Source organism: Lepidochelys kempii, chromosome 1 (assembly GCF_965140285.1).
Source record: "Lepidochelys kempii isolate rLepKem1 chromosome 1, rLepKem1.hap1, whole genome shotgun sequence".
Classification (NCBI taxonomy): domain Eukaryota; kingdom Metazoa; phylum Chordata; order Testudines; family Cheloniidae; genus Lepidochelys; species Lepidochelys kempii.
This window is the reverse complement of record NC_136380.1, coordinates 304,790,292-304,815,534: the sequence shown is the minus strand read 5'-3', so window position 1 is coordinate 304,815,534 and position 25,243 is coordinate 304,790,292. Positions and strand designations below refer to the sequence as shown.

Genomic DNA, 25,243 nt, shown 5'->3' with positions numbered 1-25,243 from the left:
GGGGAAGTAACTTGTGTTTTATCATAATGATTTCTATTTCCTTCTGGAGCATGAGCCATGCTCTTCAATTATTTTTAGTTGATTGTGTAATTATGAGAGAAAACGGGTTTTGGTTAGTCTGTGTTTGGTTTGGTGTGGGTTTTTGTGTTTGTTTGTTTTTATAATAAGAATTTCATCTTACCTTCAGGAGAAGAACCTGGTTTTTGAGAATATGCAGAGCTTATTTTACTCTTCTTGCTGCTATCACTGTTGACGGACAAGCTGGACTGAATTTTTCTGTGCATTTTTTGTGAAACAGGAACTGAACATTTTCTATTATCTGTAGCTACATGTTTGACCCCGTTGTGAATTCCATTTCCATTACTCAGACCTGCATGACCATTCTGTATCTTGCCAGTTTCTTCCTCGCTCTTTTCCAATGCTGAAATATTTGGCTGAGGCAAACGTTGAGGTTGTGCTTAAAATGAAAAAGAGAAATAGTTAATACAATTGTCAACTGGTATCTGAACAGACTGAGACCTGACAGGGAACATAACTATTTATTGCCTTTATTCAGTGACCAGAGAGAAAAAGTGGAAGAGTAGAAATTAATGAGAAGAATCTCTAGACTAAAAATTATGGAGATTAGTGCAATTTAAACATTCATATAATGCCATAAATATATGACACTTACAAAGTCAAGAATAAGACATGGTCCTTACCCTGAACAGTTTACAATTCAGCATGAGTTAGAGGGAGACAGCAGGAAGAACAGAGAAGAAAGCAGAGAAAACGTGTGCAGATGGAAAGAAATGGGAAGAGAGAGGGAGAACAGGAAGCTGCAGAAAAGGAAGGAAGATACAGGAATGGAGAGAAAAGGAGTTAGAATGTTGTAACAGTAAAAAGGATATGGGAAGATAATTGGGCAAATAGACAGAACAGGAAAGAAAGGAGAGCAGCGGAATGAAGAAGAGTATACAAGCATGACAGTACAGAAGTGAAATAGGAGGAAGGCAGTGCACCTAGGCTGGCTGTCATCCCAGATGACAAGTAAAGGGAGGCCAGACAGCCAGCAAAATTCTGAGCTGGAACCCATGAAGGCCAATGTTTCTTGGGAAGGACTAAGACACAGGCTTTGGAGAGCAGGGCAGTCAGTTCAACTGACAGGAGCAGCATTTTCAAAAGCAATATGCCAACTGATTTGTATGGCAACCAACAACCCATGCAAAAATCAAATCCTCCCAATTCAAAGTCACAATTTAAAAATGTTTCTAATGAATCAATTCAAATGCTAACAGCTACAAATTTAAACAGTCAAAAGAACAGTTGTCTAAACTGTGTCCAGGACATACTAACATGAGTTCACAATGCTCTGGCTAAGATTATACAAATACTTCTGTTATAAATGCCTATTACTAGGGTGTCCTTATCTCTGATTAAAGATTCTCTCTGGTCTGAAACTTGACATACAATATCTCAAAGCAGTAGGAAATATTTTTGGACAATATCTATTCCAAGAATTTTTAAGTTTATATGTAAGGAAAAGAGTAATTAGGGCTTTTAAATATGCTTTTTATGCTCTTAATGTAAAAAAAAGTTTGTGTTTTTAAATAGAAATAGTAGTCCCCAGTCTGGACTAGTCACTTTACCTTAAAAAAAAAAAATCAATACCTATGGAGTTTTAAAATGGATGAAGTCACATTATAGTGACATAATGAGGTTTGAGCCCATACAAAGCACCAGCTCGAGGCCACGAATGCACATACATGAGCACTGCAGAATCTAAAAATACTCCTAAATTTCAATCTTGAGTAATAAAGAGTGGACAGATTCCTTTTATCCAGTATAGGTTTTTTAGCTGCTTCCCCTAAACTACTGACACTGACTCAGTCTTTTCCAGATTAAATCTCACTCAGGCACCAAATCAGCCATTTTGCATTTAATAAATCACAACAACAGATTTATAATATGAAAGCAGTTTATCAGATTTTTATGAACATTTCATCTAGTTGCAAACAGATTATACTAAAACATACAGATTGAAATCAGGGAATAATTTTAATGTGCCCCTGAACCAGATGTTCTCCTCTATAGTAATCCCAAATGAACATACTATAGCTAAACGAACATTGCTGGGGTGATTTAAAAAAAAAACAGAAAAAAAAGAGGGGGAGTTGTTTATTTTCTCTCCTCTCTTTACAATTTCATTTCCCATTTTTCAGAATGTTCTGCCTATCTCAGATACATGCCTTCTTCACTATGCTGACTCAAGATCAAAGCTTCAATGATAGAAATACAATGAATTGTTCCTATTACTTAACTACCTCCCCTTTCTTGTCCTTTAGATCATGACTTAAAAAAATTACTGGACACTAAAAATACTACCTGGAGGTCTAACCCTACTAAGACTGAGCAGACCAAAAATGCAGAGGGTGAAAGGTTCACACACACTCAGTGGAGCTCCAGGAACACTGCCAGGTGAGAAGATGAGCCCCCTGTCCTCTTCTTACTCAGGAGAGGGATAACAAAGTTTTGTCCCCAGCTTGGAATCTCCATTTTGTATCAGCCTTCACTTAGTGTATCTGATATATTTGAAGCTGAATCATCCACACTGCTGTAAGAGAAAAGGTATGCAGTGTTGTAGCCATGTTGGCCCCAGGATATTAGAAAGACAAGATGGGTGAGGTAGTATCTTTTACTGGACCAACTTCTGCTGGTGAGAGAGACAAGCTTTTGAGCTTACACAGAGCCCTTCTTCAGATAAGAGAGAGCGTGCTTCTCTTCCCCCCCCCCCGTCCAGAATCTGCCTGATGGTGGAGTTGGCAGGCCTTCATTACTCTACATGTTGCCTTCCTCCTGGTTGGTGTGGCAACAGAGAGGAGGTGGGAGTGGAGGCAAAGAAGGCTCTATTATTCTATTAATCACCCTGCCTTTGTTTATTGGTTACTTCTTCCCCTGCCTCCTCTAATAGCTTTGCCAAGTGCAGCAACTTGAAACGCGCCTGATTCCTGACCATTTCACTGTTGCCTGCAGATTTGGAATAGAAATACTGAAATTGACTCGTGTTTTGAAGCTTGGCAAATCTAGGAACAACACTACAAGCACTTAGGCTGTCTTCTCTACAGACTCCGGAGAGTATTGTTATACATTTTGTTAACATTGGAAACGTGTCTTCATAACCATAAAAGGTCTAGAAACATTTTTTGGGGAAAGGAAAACTTGGAAAGAACCCATCTAAAAGAGGATTAGACAGGGAATTACAAATATACTTTAGGGAACAATCTATATAAATTTCACCTACATAATAGTAAAACTGTACACACATACGGCTAAGTTCATCCAGTGGTCTCAAACCACTATCCAATGACATTGGCTCCATTTTGAAAATGGAGGCACATAAGTTAAATGGTTTGCTCATGGTCCCACAGCAAACTATTTGCAAAGTAAGAAATAGAATTCTTACATCTCAATTTCTAGTTGCTCTAACCATTATGTCCCAATAGTTCTTTTCCATTTCTAATGTATATAATTACGAAAATTGAAGTGATCCTTTCCAGTTCTCCGTGGAAACAAAACTTGCTTTGCCCACTCAAATTTCTGCCAGTAAGTATTTTGCTTAAGATGCAATGGTACCAAGTGTTACAGCAGCACACCAATAGCCTGAAGTTACTGAGGGAGTGGGTAACCTTCCTCAACAGATGAAAACAAGAGAAGGTAGAAAGAATTCTGTGTGTCTAGACACAAAATTATTAAAATTGACAGTTATGACCTTTTCCAAGCCAGCTAAATTGGTGGTGGTGGCTTACAATTGTTTGTGCATGTTTGGAGCTTTATTACAATACAATAACTTGACAAATTATCCAATCTTCAAAATTATGTCTGTTTCTGTCAATTTGTGCATGAATGGGAAGTCTTGAGGTAATTAAGCTATACTCAGTTATTTGTTTTATTTTATTTTTACTAGGGATTTTTTTTTAATAATTCTGTTCCCAAAGTACTCTTACTTCAGCCTTTTAGCATTAACATACAATTTTTTAGCTGACTGGCTTTACAGTATTCACATATGATATGTAGGCCAAATCTGAATAAAACCCCCAAATGTATTAGTTATCTCAATTTAAATTTATTTTAACTTTATTGATAATTTTTCACCAGGGAGACTTGAATCTTATGGTTAAAATACACTTGAAACCAATTAGGAACCATAGGACTGCATTCTAGCATAAAGAACAAAAGCAGTTGACAGTTTTAAGATTAAGCCACAATCGTTTGGTTTAAAACAGAAATATTTTTACCTTTTTTTTTTTAAGATATAAACAACCTTTTAAAAAATAATATGGGAAATAATATGGGAATATGGGAAAAGTAATATGGGAAATGACACAATGCTTCTTAAAATACAGTGATACCCAGGGACCCTCACTCTCCCTTTAATGATCCACTGCTCTCATTCAGCTGTCTTTCTTTTTTCAAATCTTTACATATGTGACAGCTTTCAAAAGTAGACCATAGACCATCTGGCATTTTCAGAGGTGTAACTTGTGCAAATTCAGCTCTACTGGGAACACAATGCTATCTTCTGCCTGCGTTATAAAAGATACAATAGAATGTAGAACTTATGAGTTGTTTTGAATTATTCATTTTTTGCCTGTATATTCAAGAAATTTTACAAACTCTGCATTTTGTACTACATAATCACATGCGTTAAAGGTACAAAGAAACTTTTTGACACCTCTTTTCTACAGAAAGATGGCATTTTGTTTGATATGTGAACATTCAGCGTCTGTTATATCATTCTAAACAGGTCGCGTGCTGCTACAAAAGACCTCATTTTACACTCTATGTATGAGCAAAAATTTTATTCTTGATATTCAGTAACTAATGCAATACACATCAAAATTTCAAATAGCAGGTGTATGAACATTCAGTATCTTAAAACCAGAATGGCACTGGTCACCTACTATATGTTAAAGACATTTAAAACAAAAACAAAAAAAAAACCCCACCTTTCCTTGCACAATGAATATCCACAATGAATAGTTTCAAATGTCCTAAGAAATACTATGCTTTTTAGGTTAAAATGTTTTCAGTGTGTAGCAAAACCGGTAAATTTAGAGCAATATTTTATACAGTGCTAACACTAGTGAATTTTCAATAAGAATGATAAATATTGGATTAATGATTCAATAGAGTGAATCTCTTGATAGAAAACTAGCAGATAATGTAGCTAGCAATAACTATACATGAATCTGCTGCCTGTGGAAAAGCAATAAAAAGGCAATATATTGCTATAACATATAATCTATTAGCGTGTTTCACTGCTGCCCTGTCATGAGTCTCTTTACAAAGTGGGCCTTAATACAGAAACTGCTGTTATTTAACCAACTTTATATAATAAAGCAATTGTAAGCTGAGTAAATGGTAACAAAGTATTTAGAAAACTACAATACATTTACTATGCTTTTGATAATTTTGAAGTGATTATGTGCATTCTCATTCAGATTCTGAATGCAAGCCAGATGTCTAGGTCAAAAAAAAAAAAAAGGCTTACTTGAATATACATATAAACACATACCCCATACACATAAAAGAATATGACTTTTGTAATGATTTGGAAAAAGATTTAGAAAACTACAATACACATTTATTGTATCTGTGACTAAACCTTTATTCATCTAAAGGGAAAATATATGCAAACATGGGGAAATTCCCTTTTTAGCATAAGAAGATCTGTGTAAAGACATTTGGGATTTTACACAAAAACTTAATATATATGTAGAATACACAAAATTTGTCAGAGCTGAAGGGAGTCAAATGACGACAACATCAGGAGGAAGAAAACCTGAGACAGCTGATTACATTTCAAAACAACTCCAAGGCTGGCGACACAATGTGGAGTTTACCAAGCAGCCCATCTAAGGAAAAGTGTCCTCCAGTTTATTACCTGAATCATTGGATTATTATCCGGAAAGAAGATCCAACACTGTGTGGTGGTTCAGGACATGGCATCACAATACTCATTTGGAGCAACATTTTTGAAATAATATAAAAAAAATGTAACGGAGACGCTAAGAGATATGATTTCTCCAATTTATTTTTTAATAAAGAAAAAATGATGTCTTCTGGAGGGTACTGAGAAAATATGAAGGACTATTGCAATTTAAAAGTGTACTTGTCACTTGTTTTTCTCCCAACGACTTTAAATACAGCAAGTGGAGTGATCATCTATTAGGAGATAGGAAGGTCCTGCTTTGGTCTACTAACATCAAAGGACTGGCTCTCCACCGCTTTGTATGGTAACTGTTTACATCTGCTCTGCACAAGCTGAAAGTATGCAACAAACAGCAAAGCAGTGAAAAGTCAGACCTCTAGTTTCTAGCCTGCTCATCTTCATGACACAAACCTTGTCTTGAAAAAACAAAAACAAAAACAAAAAACACATTACAACTAACCATGGGTTATTTAAAAAAAAAAAAATCCCAGAACTGTATTGGTCTCTATTTAATGGAAAACTAAGATGACTGTACAATTGCTTCTAAGAAAATCCTGATGTAAAAGGCAACATTTCAAAATGACTGTTGCACAAAAGCTTATATTTTAAAAATTACAAATTGAGTGTGTTCATGCCTTCCATAAGCATATCATTTTATTAAAGCTTGTAGGACTCAAAGACCTCAGTAGTTTCCCCTCCTTCTTCCCCCCTCCCTTCCAAACTAAAATCCTGACTAGACTCTACATGAATCTTCAAACTACATCAATAGGTAGCTCTGCATAGCTATCTAGAATATTAACATTCAGATTACAAGATGTACCCTTTGAGTCAACCTGTGAAGTGGCTTTTGTCAGCAATTATTTTTGAATATTTTCTAGGAAATAAATAGCATATACTGCACCTTCTGTATCAAAGAAAGCATACATTAACTAAATAACAAGATACCATCAAGGTACAATCTATCTTTTAAAATCAATTTTTCACACTGAATTTTTTATACCATGCTGACTTTAGAAGGAAAACAAAGTACCAACTAACAGCATCAACCATTTTTTTTTAGAAACATCTTCATGTTTTACAAGAAGCATCTTCAAAATGAATACAATGTATTACTATGAAACAGGATTTCTTTGTAAAGAAAATACTTTGGTGAAATTGCTGGTAGAAGTTTTACAAGACCCAAACTGAGAACAGTTTGTTAGAATGTGTCAGAAAACACATCCACAGAACACCAAACATAATAGGAGTGGAAAAATAAATTTTATAACATCAGTTTTCAACCTAGGGAGAGGAAGACAAGCCTTTGGCAATTGTGTGCACGTTTGAGAGGTGAAAAGGTGTCACAAACCTGTTCCCATCAGGCTGAATAAAAGGTTTTTAAAAAAATAGTTTAAAAATCAAATTCTATTTACATTAAAATACATTTTTCTTTTTAAAAATAAACCCACTTACAATTAAATCTGAAATTGATAACCTATGTTAAGACCTAAGCTTATTATCATCTATTAAAATAATTTACATTCAATATAAAAAACAGTATCAAGCAATACAAGTACTCGCTGTTGAAATTTTAAAGAAAGTCAAATCACTGAACTGGTGGAAGTCACTGGCTAACCACCTGGAATCAGAGTCTGTTGAAGTGCTAAACCAGCTTTTGACAGAAGTATTCTCTTTTGTAGGTGCAGGGAGAACATTAACTGCAGTTCAGTTCATTCAGCTAGTTCAGTTCAATGACTAGCTCATTCAAAGTTGAGAAACCAAAAGAGTTGGGGGGGGGGGGCAGGAAAAGCTTTTTTTCCTCTTCTCATCTATGAATAAAAACTAGGTGTGAGGATGAGATCTACTAGTTCTAAAGTCTTAATGGACATGGTGACCATTCGATTCACTAACTACAGATAATGCTTCCTTTGTTTAATAAATCAGTTGTATATACTAAACATGTTTTAATAAAAACTTGATTTTTTTCCTTATATATCTAGCACATTTAAGGGAGTTTAATTTAGCTAATAAAAACAAAATTTAAAATACTGTTTTGTGCATTTTAATTAAATTCTAATTTCCATCCAAATGCAGTCTGACCCAAATTATGAGTAAAAAACAAAAATATCTAGTAAATAAGAAATGTGCTAGTCACCATTTTCTAATATAACATAAAAATTAAGAATCTGACTAAATGTGTGTTAAGATATCTAATTGTTTAAATAAATGTGTATAGATACAGGGTATCCTCCTGGTTAGCAAAAACTAATACCAAGTTATACCAATCATTATCTTTCTTAAGAGCTATAACTAAAAAGTGCAAATGTAAAACAAGACTAAAATGACAATTTAAATCCAGGTTTCCTGGTTGCTGATTTAAATCATGATTAAAATCAGTTATTTAACTCACTTTGATTTAAATCAGTCCACCCTGGTTCCCATCCCATCTCCAACCTTTCGCAGAACTTAATTTCCTCCATCACTTGCAACCAGTTCTTCAGATGCCAAAGGTTCTCAAATATGTGTATGCATGCCTATAGTACTTCCTCTGGAAGTACTGCAGGATCCTGCACCTCCTTTGAAGGGCAGCAGGAACTTGTTCAAAAGATTCTTTGATATATCCATAACATTGATGGAAAAGGTTGAGAACTACAAGTTCATACAGTTGACCAGCATTCCCACTGAAATAATGTTAACTATTCCATTTATGAATCCTCTTTCTTCAAGTGGAGTTTCAAATGTTGAAGGAGTCGCCATCTAAGAAATGCCTATTCAATTTTTTAATTAAAAATAGCAAGTTATGAACTTTTGCTGAATTATTCAGTTTAATATTTTTTTTAATTGTCGATGTCTTAATATTCTAACATTAGGATATTTTCCTACCCTTTCATTACCTTCAACTGGCCAAGCGGTTTCTCGTTCCTTCTCAAATGCTAATTATGCCACCCTCATCCACATTTGTGTGATGTTTAGGCTAAACCACTATGCTGCTACCTGGGATTAAAGGCAACTTGGATGCTCTCAACAGAGCACAAAGTAGCTAGCAACCTCCAGAGCAGGGAGGACCTTTGAAGACATAATGCATCTCTGGTTTACACACAGCAGCAATTGTCAATCCATTTATAGCAACCCCCAACCCTCCCCCACCCTTAAAAAAAAAAAAAAAGGTTGCTACAAGGCCCTAAATGGCCAGGTCTCAAGTTACTTACAGAAAGAAACTGGCTTTCCCTCTCTGAGCCACAATACAATAGTTTGTCAGGAAAACCAGACAAAGCCAGAACAGTCAAAGTAGAAATGTACTCACTTCTGAAATTTGCTCTGATCCCCCTCCCGCCCTCCAAACCCCTCGATCCCAGCGCAGGGCCACCTCTTGTACCTCAAGTCCCTCATCCCCGGCCCCACCCCAGAGCCTGCATCCCCAGCCAGAGCTCTCACACCCCTCTCCTGTACCCGAACCTCCTGCCCCAGCTCTAATCCCCCTCCTGCCCTCCAAACCCCTCGGTCCCAGCCTGGAGCCCCCTCCTGCACCCCAAACCCCCAGCCCAACCCCAGAGCCCAAGCCCAGCCCAGCCCCTCATCCCCAGCCCAACCCCAGACCCCTCACTCCCCGGCACCCCAACCTGGAGCCCCCTCCTGCACCCTGAACTCCTCATTTCTGGCCTCACCCCAGAGCCCGCACCCCCAGCCGGAGCCCTCACCCCCTCCTGTACCCCCACCCCCAATTTTGTTAGCATTCATGGCCCGCCATACAATTTCCATACCCCGATGTGGCCCTCAGGCCAAAAAGTTTACCCATCCCTGGGCTTGAGGATACATGTATGATAGACCAAAATAATGCACCAATCAGAGGTCACAGAAATTAAGCTTTTCTGTGAGTTTCTGCACTACTGAAAATTCTCTAAGTTAGGGGTTCTCAACCTTTTTCTTTCTGAGGCCCCCACAACAGGCTATAAAAACTCCATGGCCCACCTGTGCCACAACAACTGGTTTTCTGCATATAAAACCCAGGCCTGGCATTAGGAGGTAGCAAGCAGGGCAACGGCCTGGGGCTCCATGCCACAGGGCCCCCCCTTGAAGCTAACTTGCTCAGGCTTCGGCTTCAGCCCCGGGTGGCAAGGCTCAGGGACCTGGGCTTCAGCCCCATGCGGTGGGGCTTTGGCTTTCTGCCCTGGGCCCCAGTGAGTCTAATGCTGCCCTTGCTTGGCGGACTCCCTGCAACCTGCTCATAGCCCCCCTCAGGGGACCCTGGACCCCTGGTTGAGAACCACTGCTCTAAGTCAAATATCGAGAATTTATTTGTAATAAATGAAAAAAGACTTACCCCAAAAAATATACAGGAAAATTCTAGAATTTACGCTTAATATAAGATCCTAACAAACCAATATGATCAACTGTTTCACTGAAAAACAGAGCTATGCTTCTAGATTTATACTTTTATAAAGAAGGCAAGTGTACCACTAGGCGCCAAAAAGTAAACTGCACAATTGGAATGACAATTACAGCACTCATGTAATTAGTACATATTACAACACATGGTCATACCACGACATAAACACACACAGGTGTCCAATGAGACTTAGACATATTAAACCACGTAGTTAGAACAATGTTGATGCTCCCGGCTATTCTACCTGGAAGCTCTCAAAACAGTGTTTAACAGAGGACACCAAAGACAGGATATTGGCTGCTGGTTGTCACTACTAAGCTGCACTTCAGGATGTACAAAACAGGACTAATCACCCCACCCAAAGAGAGCCCGGAGTTTCTCATTCTCATCAGTAATTCCATCAGCTAGACCCTGTGTGAAAGCCACCCTACACACAAACAACCAAACATCAAGAAGTTTAGACTTGACATTAGACAAAGGTTTCTAACCATCAGAGGAGTGAAGTTCTGGGCCAGCCTTCCAAAGGAAGCAGTGGGAGCAAAACACATATCTGGCTTCAAGACTAAGCTTGATAAGTTTATGGAGGGGATGATATGATGGGATAGCCTAATTTTGACAATTAATTGATCTTCGACTTTTAGCGGTAGATATGCCCAATGGCCTGTGATGGGATGGGATCTGAGTTACTTCAGAGAATTCTTTCCTGGGTGTCTGGCTGGTGAGTTACAGGAGTGGGTGGGTGAGATTCTGTGGCCTGCGTTGTGCAGGAGGTCAGACTAGACCAGGGGTGGGAAAAGTTTTTGGCCCAAGGGCCACATTGGGGTGTGAAACTGTATGGAGGGCCCGCTGTCCATGTAGCGGTGTGGATGTGGGGGAGGAGGGACAGCAGGGGAGGGGAAGGGAGACAGCCTCCCCAGCGGGGAGCTCAGGGGCCAGGCAGGAGGGTCCTGTGGGCCGGATGTGGCCTGCGGGCCGTAGTTTGCCCACCTCTGGACTAGATGATCATAATGGTTCCTTCTGACCTTAAAGTCTATGATTCTATGAAAAAACACCACAGTTGAAAAATTATTTGGAAAATTGCCATTTCCGTCCTCTGCAAGGACAGACTGCGGAGATAGTAAAGGCAGCCTAATCCCATTCCACAGAGTTGTCAATATTCTCCCCACTTCTGCCATTCACCCCCTCCAGAAACGATCATCAGGCTTATTCACAATGTGACTTGTATATTTAACTTTCATACGACTGGGGCTTCACAAATACACACGTGCATGCACGCTTTCAAAAAACTGCCAACAAAGCAAAAATTCAGGAGCTTCTTTAAAATTTGTATCTCTCTTGATTTCTACCATTGCTACGCATACTAGACTTAGTCCCCTAAAGTTGTTTCTCATGTCAGTAGTGGACTTCAACAGAGTTACCCTTTGGGGGTGAATTTGGCCCATTGTTTCCAATTTTAGTTTTTCTCAGATCTATAATGCTATATATTAGCCAACACTTAATCATAGAATATCAGGGTTGGAAGGGACCTCAGGAGATCATCTAGTCCAACGCCCTGCTCAAAGCAGGACCAATCCCCAATTTTTGCCCCAGATTCCTAAATGTCTCCTTCAAGGATTGAACTCTCAACCCTGGGTTTCGCAGGCCAATGCTCAAACCACTGAGCTATCCCACCCCCCAAAACTGGTGCTCCAGATGAGGCTTGAACTCACAACCTCAGCATCACTCCATGCAACACTGCTCTATAAGTAATGTACGCTAACCCATTGCACCACTGGAGCCCATATCTCAGACCTAACAATAAGATTCAGAAAGAGCTAAGTAGTGTAAAAATAGAAAGAGTAAAGGCAGAGAAAAGGAAATATCCTCCAAGAGAAGGGGAAATGGAAACAGAACATCAGTGCAAATTTAAAAAAAAAGGGGAGGGAGGGAAGGGAAGTAGATCCTCTGATCTGTGTTTCTGACACCTTTGCTGCACCGATTTTCTCCCTGCTTTTCTTTTTGTCTCTTATGTATCAGAGGACAGAGAAAGATGCAGCTAAAGCACAGTAGAAATGAAAATGAAACTAGAGGAAAGCAGAGCGGTCAGGAACCACAAGCAGCAGAAAGAGAGACTTCATATTTTTCATTATTCAAACAAGATACCTGAGTTGTGGAGAAGGCAAAATAATGGGAGAAAATAGTGGCAGCCACCTGACAATCCAGGAGAAGACAGTATCAGAAGAGAAAGCAGACAGAACCACTGGGATTTTCTGGGGTAAAAAGAAGCATAACAATTGTAAGAAGCCCCTCAAAGCAAAACAAAAGTCTGAAAGATGTAAAAAGCTATATGGAAATAGCTATATGATTTCCTAGAATTTTTAAATGCAATGGAAATAAGAAAGATAAGTCAGCAGTCAGCTTAACACTGCAAGAAACACAGATAATAAACAGGGGTTACTTGGAACAGCATGGTGATCTAATACCACCACAACGCTTCCCTCTTATGCAGGGCCAGAGTTTGACTCCAGATCATCAGGCTGGAAGTCAGCCACACTGTGTTCAAGTGGGGAGACATAAAATGGAGACCTGGGGCAGAGATAGGGAAAGGAGGAGAGGGGGATACAAGGTGCAATTCATGGTGCTTTAACATCCAGTCTTCCTCTTCTAGAGGACTAGATGCAATTTTGAGAGACATGAGGGTGGGTAACGGGAGGGAGGAGAAGGAGGAGAACAGTGGAAGGGGGAGATGTCCTTGAGACTCCCAAGAAGAGGATTTCCTAAGGTGAAGAATCAAGGGATGGGGAGGTAGAGAAGCAGCATGTACTTGCACTTATTATGCTGACATATTGGGAGGAATTCTCCTCCACGACAGCCCCTGTACACTACTACAGTTCCTTCACCAGGGACATTCCCCAGCGCAGGTACTATATAAGGGACCTGGATTGGCGCCCTCAAGCTCCATTGCAGCAGATATGCCTGGAGCCAGAACAGGCATAAGAGGGGATCTCCATAGCAAACAGCACTATGGGGACTCCAGGACAGCTTTGGGTTTTGGAACTATGCACAGCAAGTTCAGGTAGGGATGTCATAATGCAGAGCAACTCCCTTGGCTAGGTTATGTCAAGGCTGCACCAGCTCAGCATCAGAATGGTAAAACGGTGGCTGTCCCTGCTGCCCTTGGGCTGCAGCTATTTGTGTGGTATGTTCTGGAGTTGCAGTACAGAATCTCGCCCAGCATATTTACTTTATGTTCTAAAAGCACAAGTGTGTGGGGGAAGAAGAAAAAAAAAGACAGAATCTTGGAGCTGGTGTCCACACAATTTTTGTACTGACTTATACAGCTGTTTCAAAACTGATACAATTAAATGAGTGCAAAAAATGCATGTAGATAAACTCCTGTTTCTTGATACGTTTCAAATGCTTACAAATGTTGTTTTTCAGCACTGAAAAACATACATGAAAAATAAATTATCTGCCATGTCTATGAGTATTCATTTACTGGACATTTAACTGCAGATACAACTTTGATTTGATCAATCTGATATTCAGCACATCTGAAAGTAGGTTTTCTTACTTCTGATTTTACTCTACTCTACCAGAGAAAATATAACGATCTAGAAAGAATTCTTTTTTCATTGCACTATTACAGTGCTCATTCATCCTGGTAATCCTTTCATACATAAGATTCATTGCATGGAAATGATACACAAAAAACTAACTGTAACCTATTAGACAAAAACTGTTTTACTATCAGTTGTAAACTGCCCTATACAAGACTGTAGAAGGTGGGATGACTGATCAAGCCCTGTGAAGACTGAACTTCCTGTAAAAGTGACGCACTCAGTTTCCTGAGAGGAAGTAAAGCACAAGATGCTCGAAAACAGTGCCAAACAATCTGGGAAACAGCACTGGTATTTGAATCAAATAACTGGCGGCAAGGATACAGTACCGGTTAAGATGTCACATCAGTGACGAGCAGGGGCAGCAAGGCACAAAAACTGGGGAGAAACAAAAATACAAATTCACAGGTCAAGATGAGTAATAGAACACTCACTGAGGCGGTAGGGCAGACTGCCATAATGGGATGAAATTACCCATACAACATTTTTTTTCAGCAAGTTAAAATTCTGATCCTCCTTGCAGTTCATGGAACAAGATATAAATCTCTATGAAATCATTATGCTCACACAATTTCAATACAGCTGAGACCAGTGGCACTCACAAGTCCTTATCTTATGGAATGAACTGAGTGGCAGCAGAATACTGTTTTTTATCTTTAACATACTAACAGACTACAGTAGTCTTATTATAACATTATAAAAAGCATTCAGCAATAAAAATCAGAGTTTATTTTCATTATATATTGAAGATTTTTCCTTTAATTTGTAAAACTAATTTGGCCCTGCTGCAGCTTATTTAATGGACCCGCATGTTTAAAAATATTCCTAGCTAATGTTCAAAATCTGCTAATGTTCAATTTTTGAACGATTCTCACTCAAGGGCTTCTTGTAACATGGATCTTTTTCTGAAAAATGCCTTGGCTGGAGTATGTTTAGAAGGCAGATGCTGTAAGACTTGTATGAACTCTTTCCCACTTTAAAAAAACACACATCTGGTTTTCTGCTCTTTAACAGTGATTTTTCTCTTAACACAAAGTGCAGACACATTAGTGAAAGCTTTATTATAGTAGCATTATTCGTGATACTATGGTAAGAGTGTCAAAATTTCCATTACAAAACCCTTGCTTACAGGATTTTATAACTCTGCTGTAACATTTCACAGCCAAGGAACACTGTTTTAAATTGAAGTGCTCAACTTTTTAGTCAAACTCCTTTTTCTGTACCTGTCCAGTTCAGGAGCTAAAAAGACAAGAGTTAAAAACACTGCCTCTCACCTACCCAACAGGACCAAGCTCCAGAGCAGAACCTCTACCCACAGCAGAGAAAGCAGCTGCATCCTATGCTAACAGCCTTTTTCCCTACAGAGGTTATAAAAGCCCCCACAATCTCCACAAAAACACTCCATCATCACCAATAAGTGTTGCTCTATCAGGCTCCTACTTAACAAGCCAAATCTGTTGCCTCCTTCCCTTTGTCTCCAAAGGACTAAGCAGCTGCATCAGACATCTCAGCCCTCGTCCTTGCATTTCTTGGCCTCAATTATAAAAGCCCCCAGCCCCATACTGCAACTACTGCCAGAGGGACAGAGCTCCAGCTTCTTGCCACTTTCTCATCTGCAGCACTCAAGGTTTATATACTCTGCGATTTCGTTTACACTGTTGTCTTGTCAAGCCAGTTTTAATTAACCCCACCATTTTTATTTTGCATTAAACTATTTCATAGTAGCCAGTCCTCTAATTTTACCGTACTGCCCCATGTCACGTCCCTTTGCCACTGGAATCCTGCCATTTTACCAACCTTTGTTTTCTACCATGTCTTTGCTAACAAGCACCTTTTACCTTCACTTTCCCTACAACAGCCTCCTGCAGGTGTCTCTCAAATTTTCACTTCCATTTGCTTTTCCATATTCACACACCTATCCCTGCTCCCCTTCTTTCTTTCACCATTGTTCACTATCCTCTCTTCTGTCTATCCCATAATCTCCATCTTTAATTTCACCCTTTAATGCCTTCTCTCACCACTCCATGCAGGCTAGACTGAGAGTTAGTGGGATGCATGAACTCCTGTTTCTCATTTATTTGCTCCTATATTCACTCTACCTCCCCCGACTCCAACTTCTATTCCATTTCAGCCCCTGAAGCGCGCCCTATCTTACATTTCTCATCCTTCAGCCTCTGCTCCTTCCAACTCACTATTACTGTTTCTTCCCCACTAATCTCTCTGTTCTTTAGCCCCATTCACTAAACCTTCAAACATGCTCACCAGTATCTCCTCTCCTAAACCCTCCCTCCTCTCCTTTCTATCTATCTATAACCAGGCTCCATGTGTTCTGTGGCCATGGATTTTGCCAGAGAATTGTGCTGCATAATTTCACCTTTTGTTTTTTTAACAAAAGGACTGATTTTCTAGTCCTTATGTTTGCGGAGAAAACATCAAAAATATGAATCAAGTGTAAACAGATGCAATGTCACCACCTGAATCTGCAGAGAGCCTGAATCTATAGCTATCAAAGGTATGATTCACCATTCACCTCACTCAGGGCCTCCTGGACTTCACAATTCTGTAGCTGCATAATTTGGCATTTTCCCAAGATGACACAGAATTAATTTTTCTGAAGCCAGACACTTGACATTTTGTTTTCTGCCTCTCTCTTATGCCATAACCTACCTAAACTGCCTCTTGCTCTGCAGTTTTCCCCATAGAAGAAGTGAATAGGATTATAATGCACACTCCCTGCACTGAACCACACGAGTAGGCAGAAGAGGCTTGGGGAGCAACAACTGGAGTCCAGCTACCAGCCAGGGAGAGGGAGACACAAATGGCGGCTGGCAATTTAGGAGAACAGTGCAGCGTTGAGGCTTGAGAGCTGGGGAAGTAAGCAGTTGAAGTCAGCTACCATTTCCTTCCTACCCTGGCACACATGAGGACAAGGAAGTTCTAAACTGGGCTGCCTGGAGACCATAATGGGAGCCAATCCCTGGGGAGTGGAGCCAACTGCCTGGAGACCATAACGAATCACCCTTTCTTGAAAATCATCATCATAAACAGAATTTACATCAATGAATAATTTAAACTATAAACCACCACAGGACATATTTTCATGGGGATTGAGGGGATGGGAATGAAGGATATTTTATAGCAAGAGAATAAAGTAATGCTGCTGCAGAATTTCTGAGCTATTGCCACAATATTTGGTCCCACTACGTTGTGGCATGCACAGGGCCTGATTATAAACAGAATGAATTATCTTAGTACTAGAACATCTCCCTAGAAATAATTACCAAAATCTTTTGCGTCCAAGTTCCTCAAGGCTTGCGTTCTGCTCCTGCTGTTTTAAATTTTCCAACACTTTTCTGGATTCCAGGCCTCCACCCAGTATTTAGTCAGTGTTATACTGTCTATTTTCAACTGTGACTTTTCTGTAGACCAAGAACTGTTGCCATTTGCTATACTATGCAGTATTGCAAACCCCAAGCATAAAAAAATATGAGTCAGTCCCATCCCCCCAAAATTACGAGACTGGCTTAAAAAACACTGGATTTAAAAAGTAGGTTTTTTCCCCTTATTGTCTGGGTTTTGAGCCTTTAGGGTTCATGTTTTCTAGTTTTCTCAGCAACCATGGAGGACTAGAAACTTTTTTTTTTTAATGAAAGTTGAAATTCTCACATAATCAATCACTTGACTCTAGGTAAGATTACCAGGTGTCTAGTTTTCCACCAGAATGCCCAGTTGAAAAGGGACCCTGACAGCTCCAGTCAGCACAGCTGACCGGACCACTAAAAGCCCAGTTAGCCACAAGTGGTTAGGCAGGCTGAATGCCCGGCTCCACACTGCTCCCGGGAAGTGGCTGGCATGTCCCTCAGGCTCCTAGGTGGAAGGGAAGCCAGGGGGACTCTGTGCCCACAGGTACCACCCCAAGCACCGGCTCCACGAAGTGGGGCCAATGCGAGCTGTGGGGGTGGCACCTGCAGGCGGGGACAACGCACGGAGCCCCCTGGCTGCCTCTCCACCTAGGAGCCAGAGGGACAGGTTGCCACTTCCTGGGAGCTGCCTGAAGTCAGCGCTGCCCAGAGCCCGCATCCCAACCCGCCCCCATGCCCCAACCCCCATCTCTGAGCCCCTCCCACACTCCAAACTCCTTGGCCCCGCCTTCCAGCCAGGAAACGCCTCCTGTACGCCAAGTCCCTCATTCCCAGCCCCGCCCCAGAGCCCACACCCCCCGCACCCTAACCTGGTGAAAATGAGCGAGTGAGTGAGGATAGGGGAGAGCGAGCGAGCGATGGAGGGAGGGGGGATGGAGTGAGCAGGGGGCCAGGCCTCAGAGAAGGGGCAGTGCAGGGGGCAGGGCAAGGGTGTTCAGTTTTCTACAATTAGAAAGTTGGCAACGCTAACTCTAGGAGCTGAGACATCCAGAAAAAAGAACTCTATGAATGCATGGTGACCTTTTTCATAAAATTGTTAATGCACTGTTCTCTAATCCTCAGTAGTCTAAACAGTTATAATAAAAATGTTGAGCAGCACAAGACTTCCAAGCAGATTTTGATATAAAATACCATGTAGGCCAAAGTGGATCAATACAGCCTTTACGTTGTACAATTTGTTTTTAAAAAAATGCCAGTCACTCTTTCTCCACTCCTTGCCCATCACGGCATACCTTTGCACGCAAGCAGTGAAAAAGTGAAACTTTCAAAAAAGAAAGACTTTCAAACTCTCAAAAGTAGAGAAGAGGATGCAGAAGAGAGGCACAAACACTTTCCAGTGATCAAGGGAGAGAAAGCAGTGGGAGATAGTAGGGAGGAAGCAAAAAAAAAAAAGTGTTCAGAAAAAGTGAAGGGGAAAAAAAAAGCTAACAAATGAGGGGAAAGACGACAGTCTGGATGCAGTAATTGTAACAGTGCTGACACCATGACTTATAAAGGAAATAGAAACTACTAAGAAAGATGATTGTGTGTACAGTGTGTGTGTCTATATGTGATTTTAAATTATCATATGTGTATTTTCACATGTGCACACAGAAGGCTGAGTTGCCAGTGAGACAAAAGGGGAGCAAGAAGAATGCACTCGTAGAAAAGGATTAAACAGAAGCAGCGAGTTAAAGTATTTTTATAAAATAAATTATTTTGTATTTACAAAATCAGCAGCTATTTGGTAGCATAGCTTCTATACCATTTCTTCATATGACAAATGCATGTGATTAATTTTTAAATGGCAGAATATTACCAAAAATAAATAAATAAACTTAATAACAATTTTAAAGCAATGTGATTGGTGTAAAGTATTATTTCAGTTTCAAAATGCAGGAGGACCCAAAGTGAACTGTGGGAAGTAGAGGAAGGCTGGGATTGAGCATATAGCAACTAGAAGGATTGTGGTTATGGAGAGAACTCTTGCTCCCCTCCACCTGCCATGCAACTAAGGTAACCATTATTCTACATCTACCTTGTTTATGCTCCATATCCTATCTCCTATTTCTTCCAAAATTTGCATAAATGCTTTTTAAAGAAAATTATCTGTATAATCAAAACATTCAAATGTTGTTTTTATATTACCAAGATTTTAGTTTCTGACTCCTGGTCAGCACTTTATGAGGCAGAGAAGGGCTGCGCAAGCAACTGATCACCTTTTCAACATGTCTGATCTGTTCTATGACCATCTATCAGAGGATCAGAGACCAGAGCACCAATAATAAGGGCTGTAATTAAATAAACTGCAATGCTGGGCAACTCAAGTCTGCGGAAGCCGCACTAGCAGCATTCCTGCCTGGCAGATAAGAACCAGAAGATTAGCAGGGAAGGAGGAAATTGTAGGCAGATTAAAAGGGACTGAAAGGCAAGACAAAGCAAAGTAGGGATGGGAGAATTTGATTATTTCTATTTTAATTATTCAAACAACTTTAAATAAATAAAGGATGTTAAAAATATTTTATCATCTTTTTCGCATCTCCTTTGTTTCCAATAACTGTAATCTTTCTAAGGTGAAAATTCACATTAGTTTCACACTTCCAAGTCTTGTTCCAGTACGACACACCTTACTAAATCTGGCTATAATTAAGACTGCCACTGTATATATAAGAAATACACTGAGGACCTGATAACTTTTTCAGATTATGGGTGCATATTGCTTGAGGCATTGCAAAGGAGTTAGTGTAAAGATCTTTTGCAAAGACCTTTCCCAGACAAAAATCTTTCTTAAGACATACTTAGGGATATAAAGATGCAGTGATAACCTCCACTGAAGAATTTACCAATTGTATTATGGACTTTTGAAGGGGGGCAAATGATATTTTATAAGAACACTGTACTTACACACCAAAAAGCCAGGAAATGCTAAATAGTGAAACTATATAAAACTGGAAATATGGAAGTCTACTTTAGAGTCACTCAAAGTCTTAAATCTGCACCTGTCATTACCACCCAGTATACCTAATACATAATGAAACTTCTACAGGACACTCAGTGTTACCATTCAGACCCTCAATCCATGGCAGACTGGCCCCAAATCCTCTACTATCACTAACCACTTTCTTTGGAAATTCAAGCAAAATGAACATTGTTCATTAATGTACTGTAGTCTGAATTATATATTTACAATATTTTCACGAATCACATTCTGGGTTTAAAATGTATTTAATGACAAGTCATGATTGACCTACAGCTATTTAATATAGTTCAGCTGGTAAGACATGGAATTTATTGATTAGAACTTACCGGTGACAGAATGCAGTAAAAATTTTGGTAGGATCTGTAATTTTTTCCCCACACACATTATTTTCTCTTGTTCCCAATGAAGTGGGGAAAGAGGGATTTTTAGTGGGCTATGTCAAGGATTTTTCAGAGACATATACAACTACATTATGAAACTTATCCCAACAAAATCCGGGCAGAGAAAATATACATTGTATGCTACAAATTGGGTAAAGATCATTAGGTTCCAGAAAATCTTTTAGATATAGCTTCAATATTTAAAGTCCGTTATGATGTTAACCGAGACTGAGAAGTGATTTTACAGTCACTTATCAAAACTGTCATCCAGACAATTCCTATCTCCTACCAAACTTAGTCATAAACATACGAATGAAAGTTTCAAAGATCAACCAATTTGAGTAACTTTTGTGAAAAAGTGATGAGTAAAATCTGTTCAGTGATTTACTAATTAACATCCCAAAAAATTAACATCCCCACCCACTCAAGAGACACCCCCATATATACACACACCCTTTCACAGGGACCAAGCACAGACATTTTTAAAATCAAACAGCAACTAGTAAGGGATAACAAGAAAGTATAGTTCAGACTGTTTTGCAACCTGACCTATAGTATCCATTATCAAGCAACCAACGGAATATTGCCACATACAGTCCTCCCAGAGAGCAATTTAGCGGCTTATGTGGAATGCCATATATAAACATATTTGCAAGTTGAGTAACATGTACCAGTCAGGGGGAGCAGCTCAAATTTTTCTGTTGTAGCAATGCACATTCTGAGTTAAAAGTAGTCCCAGTGTTGGTCAACAGGCAGGCTAGAGTTAAAGTCCTATTCAAATATTATAGCTTTTTAATTTTTTTAAATCGCATTATAGTCTTAACACCAAGAACAGGCTATATTTTCCTGAAAGTGAAAATAACTTCTTTTTTTAGTAATTATATTGATAGTATCTCTCTTCAAAATTTGTATCAGATTAAGAATTATTCTTTAAAACTAAATTCCCTACTAATATTTTTCTGAATCAAATTCACTTATTAAACCTGAGAGAGCTTTTAATCTCGAATTCACTTTTCACAATTTATGTTCTATACTTTTTGCAGTTCAGTTACCTTAGAAAATTAAAATGGAATAGTCAGCTTTCCTTTTGCTTATAGGCTGTTTCCTATCAATTTTACATTTGACTTCTCATGTATTAGCACACTGCTGCAATGCCTGGGTTCCAAAAACTCGAGAGGAATGGTAATTTGTTTTTGTTGTTTTTTAATTCATTAAATTTTACTATTTTATGCAAGCATTTTTATGGGACTTGGCCTTTAAAAATTTTTTTACATAGGCTAAAGTTTGAGCTAAATTTGATCCAACAGTGTACCTCTAATGACAGTCAGATTTTATTTTAAATGTATTACTTGCACTGCAGATGACTACAGTTACCATCAGACTTTTACAAGCAAATCGATTAGTTGTCTATGTTCTCAGACAAATAGATATTTCAAGTCCTGTTGATATCTGAAGATGCAACAGTCTGCTCTCCCTTGCCTACATATACCCACACAAATAGTGATCAACATTGTGCTACACCTCATATTTTGCTACTCTAAGTGGGTTGTTTCTAAATTTAGTTTTATATAATCTCAAACACACATAATACAACCTGGATCTTAATTGGAAATCACAAAAAAACACACCACATCAATACAGCCTTAATGAACCTGAGCATTAATAATCAAGTAGTCAAAGACACAAAGAGGACCTAGGCACCCACAGACTTTCCTAGAAGACCAGAGGACCAATCTTCATAGATTGCAAGCTCTTCAGGGTAGGCACCTTGTCTTCCTGTATGCATAGTCACTACCTCAGACACTGCGGATACTACCAGAATACAAAATAAATAATATTCAGAGACCTTCTTTCCTCTGAACAGTTAGAATACATAGATTCACATAATCACGCATTGACTTGCAGTGTGAGCTTGCAATCAAAGCTGTATATAGCCCTACTCAATCTCCCTTGATACCACTAACAAGTGCTGATGGTGAATTTCTTGTCACTGAACCCACTGCCATCCACCAACGGCAGCGTGAATGCTTTCGTGAATTAATTATTTATTTACTGTCTCTGACGTGTCACTGGATAATGTTCCCAAACTATCTGCATCTAATGCATTTGCCAGTCCACCCCATGAGCTGAGGTGCTGAAGGCTATCCAAGCAATGAAAAATAGCAAATCTGGTCCTAATGCCATTCCAGCTGAAGTTTTCAAACATGAAAGAAATGTTCACACTGACAAGCTTTTTGAATTCTTCTCACATATCTGGCCTCAAGAAATCATACCATGACAACTGAAAAATGCCAACATTGTCATATCTATAAGCACAAAGGCTTAAAGAGCAACTGTGATAACTACCATGGTATCTCCTTGCTCTCCATTCTTGCATGGATCCTCTTTAACTAGCTCCTGGACCAAATTATCGATAAAATTCTATCTGAGACACAGTGCAGCTTTCATGCTCAGTAGAGTACTGTTGACTTGATTTGCATCATCCGACAATTTCAGGAAAAATGTTGCAAACAGCATCAACCTTTGTACATTGTGTTTCTTGATCTAACCAAAGCTTTTAACATGGTCAAATACACTGACTTCTGGCAACTGGTCTCTAAATTTGGACGTCCAGATCATAAAATTTTATGATCATTTGGCTATTCCACAAACCACATCTGGAAGAGTTAATGTTGATGGTGATCTAACAAACCCATTTCCAATCACAAATGGGGCAAAGCAAGGATGTTTGGTTTATTCTTCACTGTAATACTAGAGGAATCCTCCAAGACTCTTCAAATGGAGTCTTTATCCACTTTCACACTGGCAAGCTCTTTAATCTCTATCCCCTACATGTGAATACCAAGGTGATTGAAGCATTGATCCAGGAACTACTCTACCCCAATGATTGTGCCTTCCTAGCACGTTCTGAAGCAGCACTACAAAACCTTACAAACTGCTTTGCTGTGGCAGCTCAGAACTTTGGACTTACCGTCATTCAAATAAAAACTATGTACTAGCCTGCCCCACAATGACTTTATCGAGATCTACATGTAAGCCTGGAAGGTACCATGCTCCAAGACGTCAGACAATTTAGTAATCTCAGCAGCATGTTAAACAATGATATGACAATCAATCAAAAAGTGGATATGCAAATAAAGAAAGCCAGTGCCGCAATATGGTTTCCTTTATCACTGAATCAGAAAGCAACATGGAATCTCTGTAAAACAGACAAAATCTAAGTGTATAATGTTGTTGTCCTAATGACATTGCTCTATGGGGTGAAACATGGATCTATTATTAATGGCACATTAAAAACCTTGACAGTTTCCATTTGCAACACTTATGACGACTGCTGGGCATCAAATGGTAGGACCAGCTGTCCAACACAGAAGTCTTGGCAAAAGATTGGTTGGTATTGAGGCTCATTTGATTTGCACCCAACTGAGATGAACTAGCATTGTAATTTGTATGCCTGAGAATTGTCTAGCAAAACAAATTCTATATTCTGAATTATGCTCCAGCAACCGTAACTATGAAGAGCAGATAAAACACTTCAAAGATACTCAGACAAAATCTGCACAAGATGAATATTTCTGATTCGATCTTTAATAAACTGGCATCTGACCACATCAGATGGCACCACACTAAGTGTGAGTATCCACAACTTTGAGGAGAACCACGCTGTGCAGCTGGAAGCACAGAGCCAGGCATGGAAACAACATGCAACTCAATTAACTCTGGCAAGCAAATGGCTCTGTGGTCAGTCCGGGAAATGATGTTCTCTCCAAATTAGTTTACTGAGCCATGCAAAGCCCCATTAGTACACACTGTGATTGTTGATATCACCCTCGAAACTGGGGTGACCAATATTATTAGTAGGCAGTGCCTCACACACTGCGGGGACTACTGGAATGCAAAATAAATTAATAATGTTTAGAAATCCTTCTATCCTCTGGACTGTTAGAATTCAGATTCACATAATCACTCATTAACTTGCAGTGGGAATTGGGTACCTAAGTTCCCTTAGACGATTGCTAGTTTGTCAGTCAGGACAGGTCAAAACCACAAAGTGTTTATAAAAGACTAGGAGGTAAACTACTATTCTGGCTCTCTCATTTTAAGAACATAAGAAGGGGCATACTGGGTCAGAACAATGGTCCATTTAGCCCAGTATGCTGTCTAGCAGATGGTGTGATATGCTTCAGAGGAATGAATAGAATAGGGCAATTATCGAGTGATCCATCTCCTGTCATCCAGTCATACCTTCTGGTAGTCAGAGGTTTAGGGATTATGTCCTTGACCATTTTGGCTAATAGTGCTTGGGGAGACCTACTCTCCAGGAACTAATCTAATTTTTTTGGAACCCAGTTATACTTTTGGCCTTTGCAAAATCCCCTGGCAATGAGTTCCACAGGTTGACTGTGCATTGTATGAAGCAGTACTTCCTTATATATGTTTTAAGCCTGATGCCTATGAATTTCATTGGGTAACCCCTGGTTCCTGTGTTATATGAAGGGGTAAATAACACTTTCCTATCTACTTTCTCCATGCCATCATGATTATA

The 25,243-nt window shown here is 39.4% G+C and overlaps 1 protein-coding gene across 4 annotated transcripts in view; it reads right to left on the bottom strand.

Annotated features, from left to right (window-relative positions):
* MDFIC (MyoD family inhibitor domain containing) overlaps positions 1–25,243 on the bottom strand; it is a 75,423-nt gene that overhangs the window by 28,940 nt on the left and 21,240 nt on the right. For all 4 annotated transcript variants that reach the window (XM_073328136.2, XM_073328138.2, XM_073328139.2 and 1 more), the window contains exon 4: positions 182–457. In XM_073328136.2, coding sequence (XP_073184237.1) covers positions 182–457 — 276 coding nt within the window. The remainder of the gene's footprint in view (positions 1–181; positions 458–25,243) is intronic.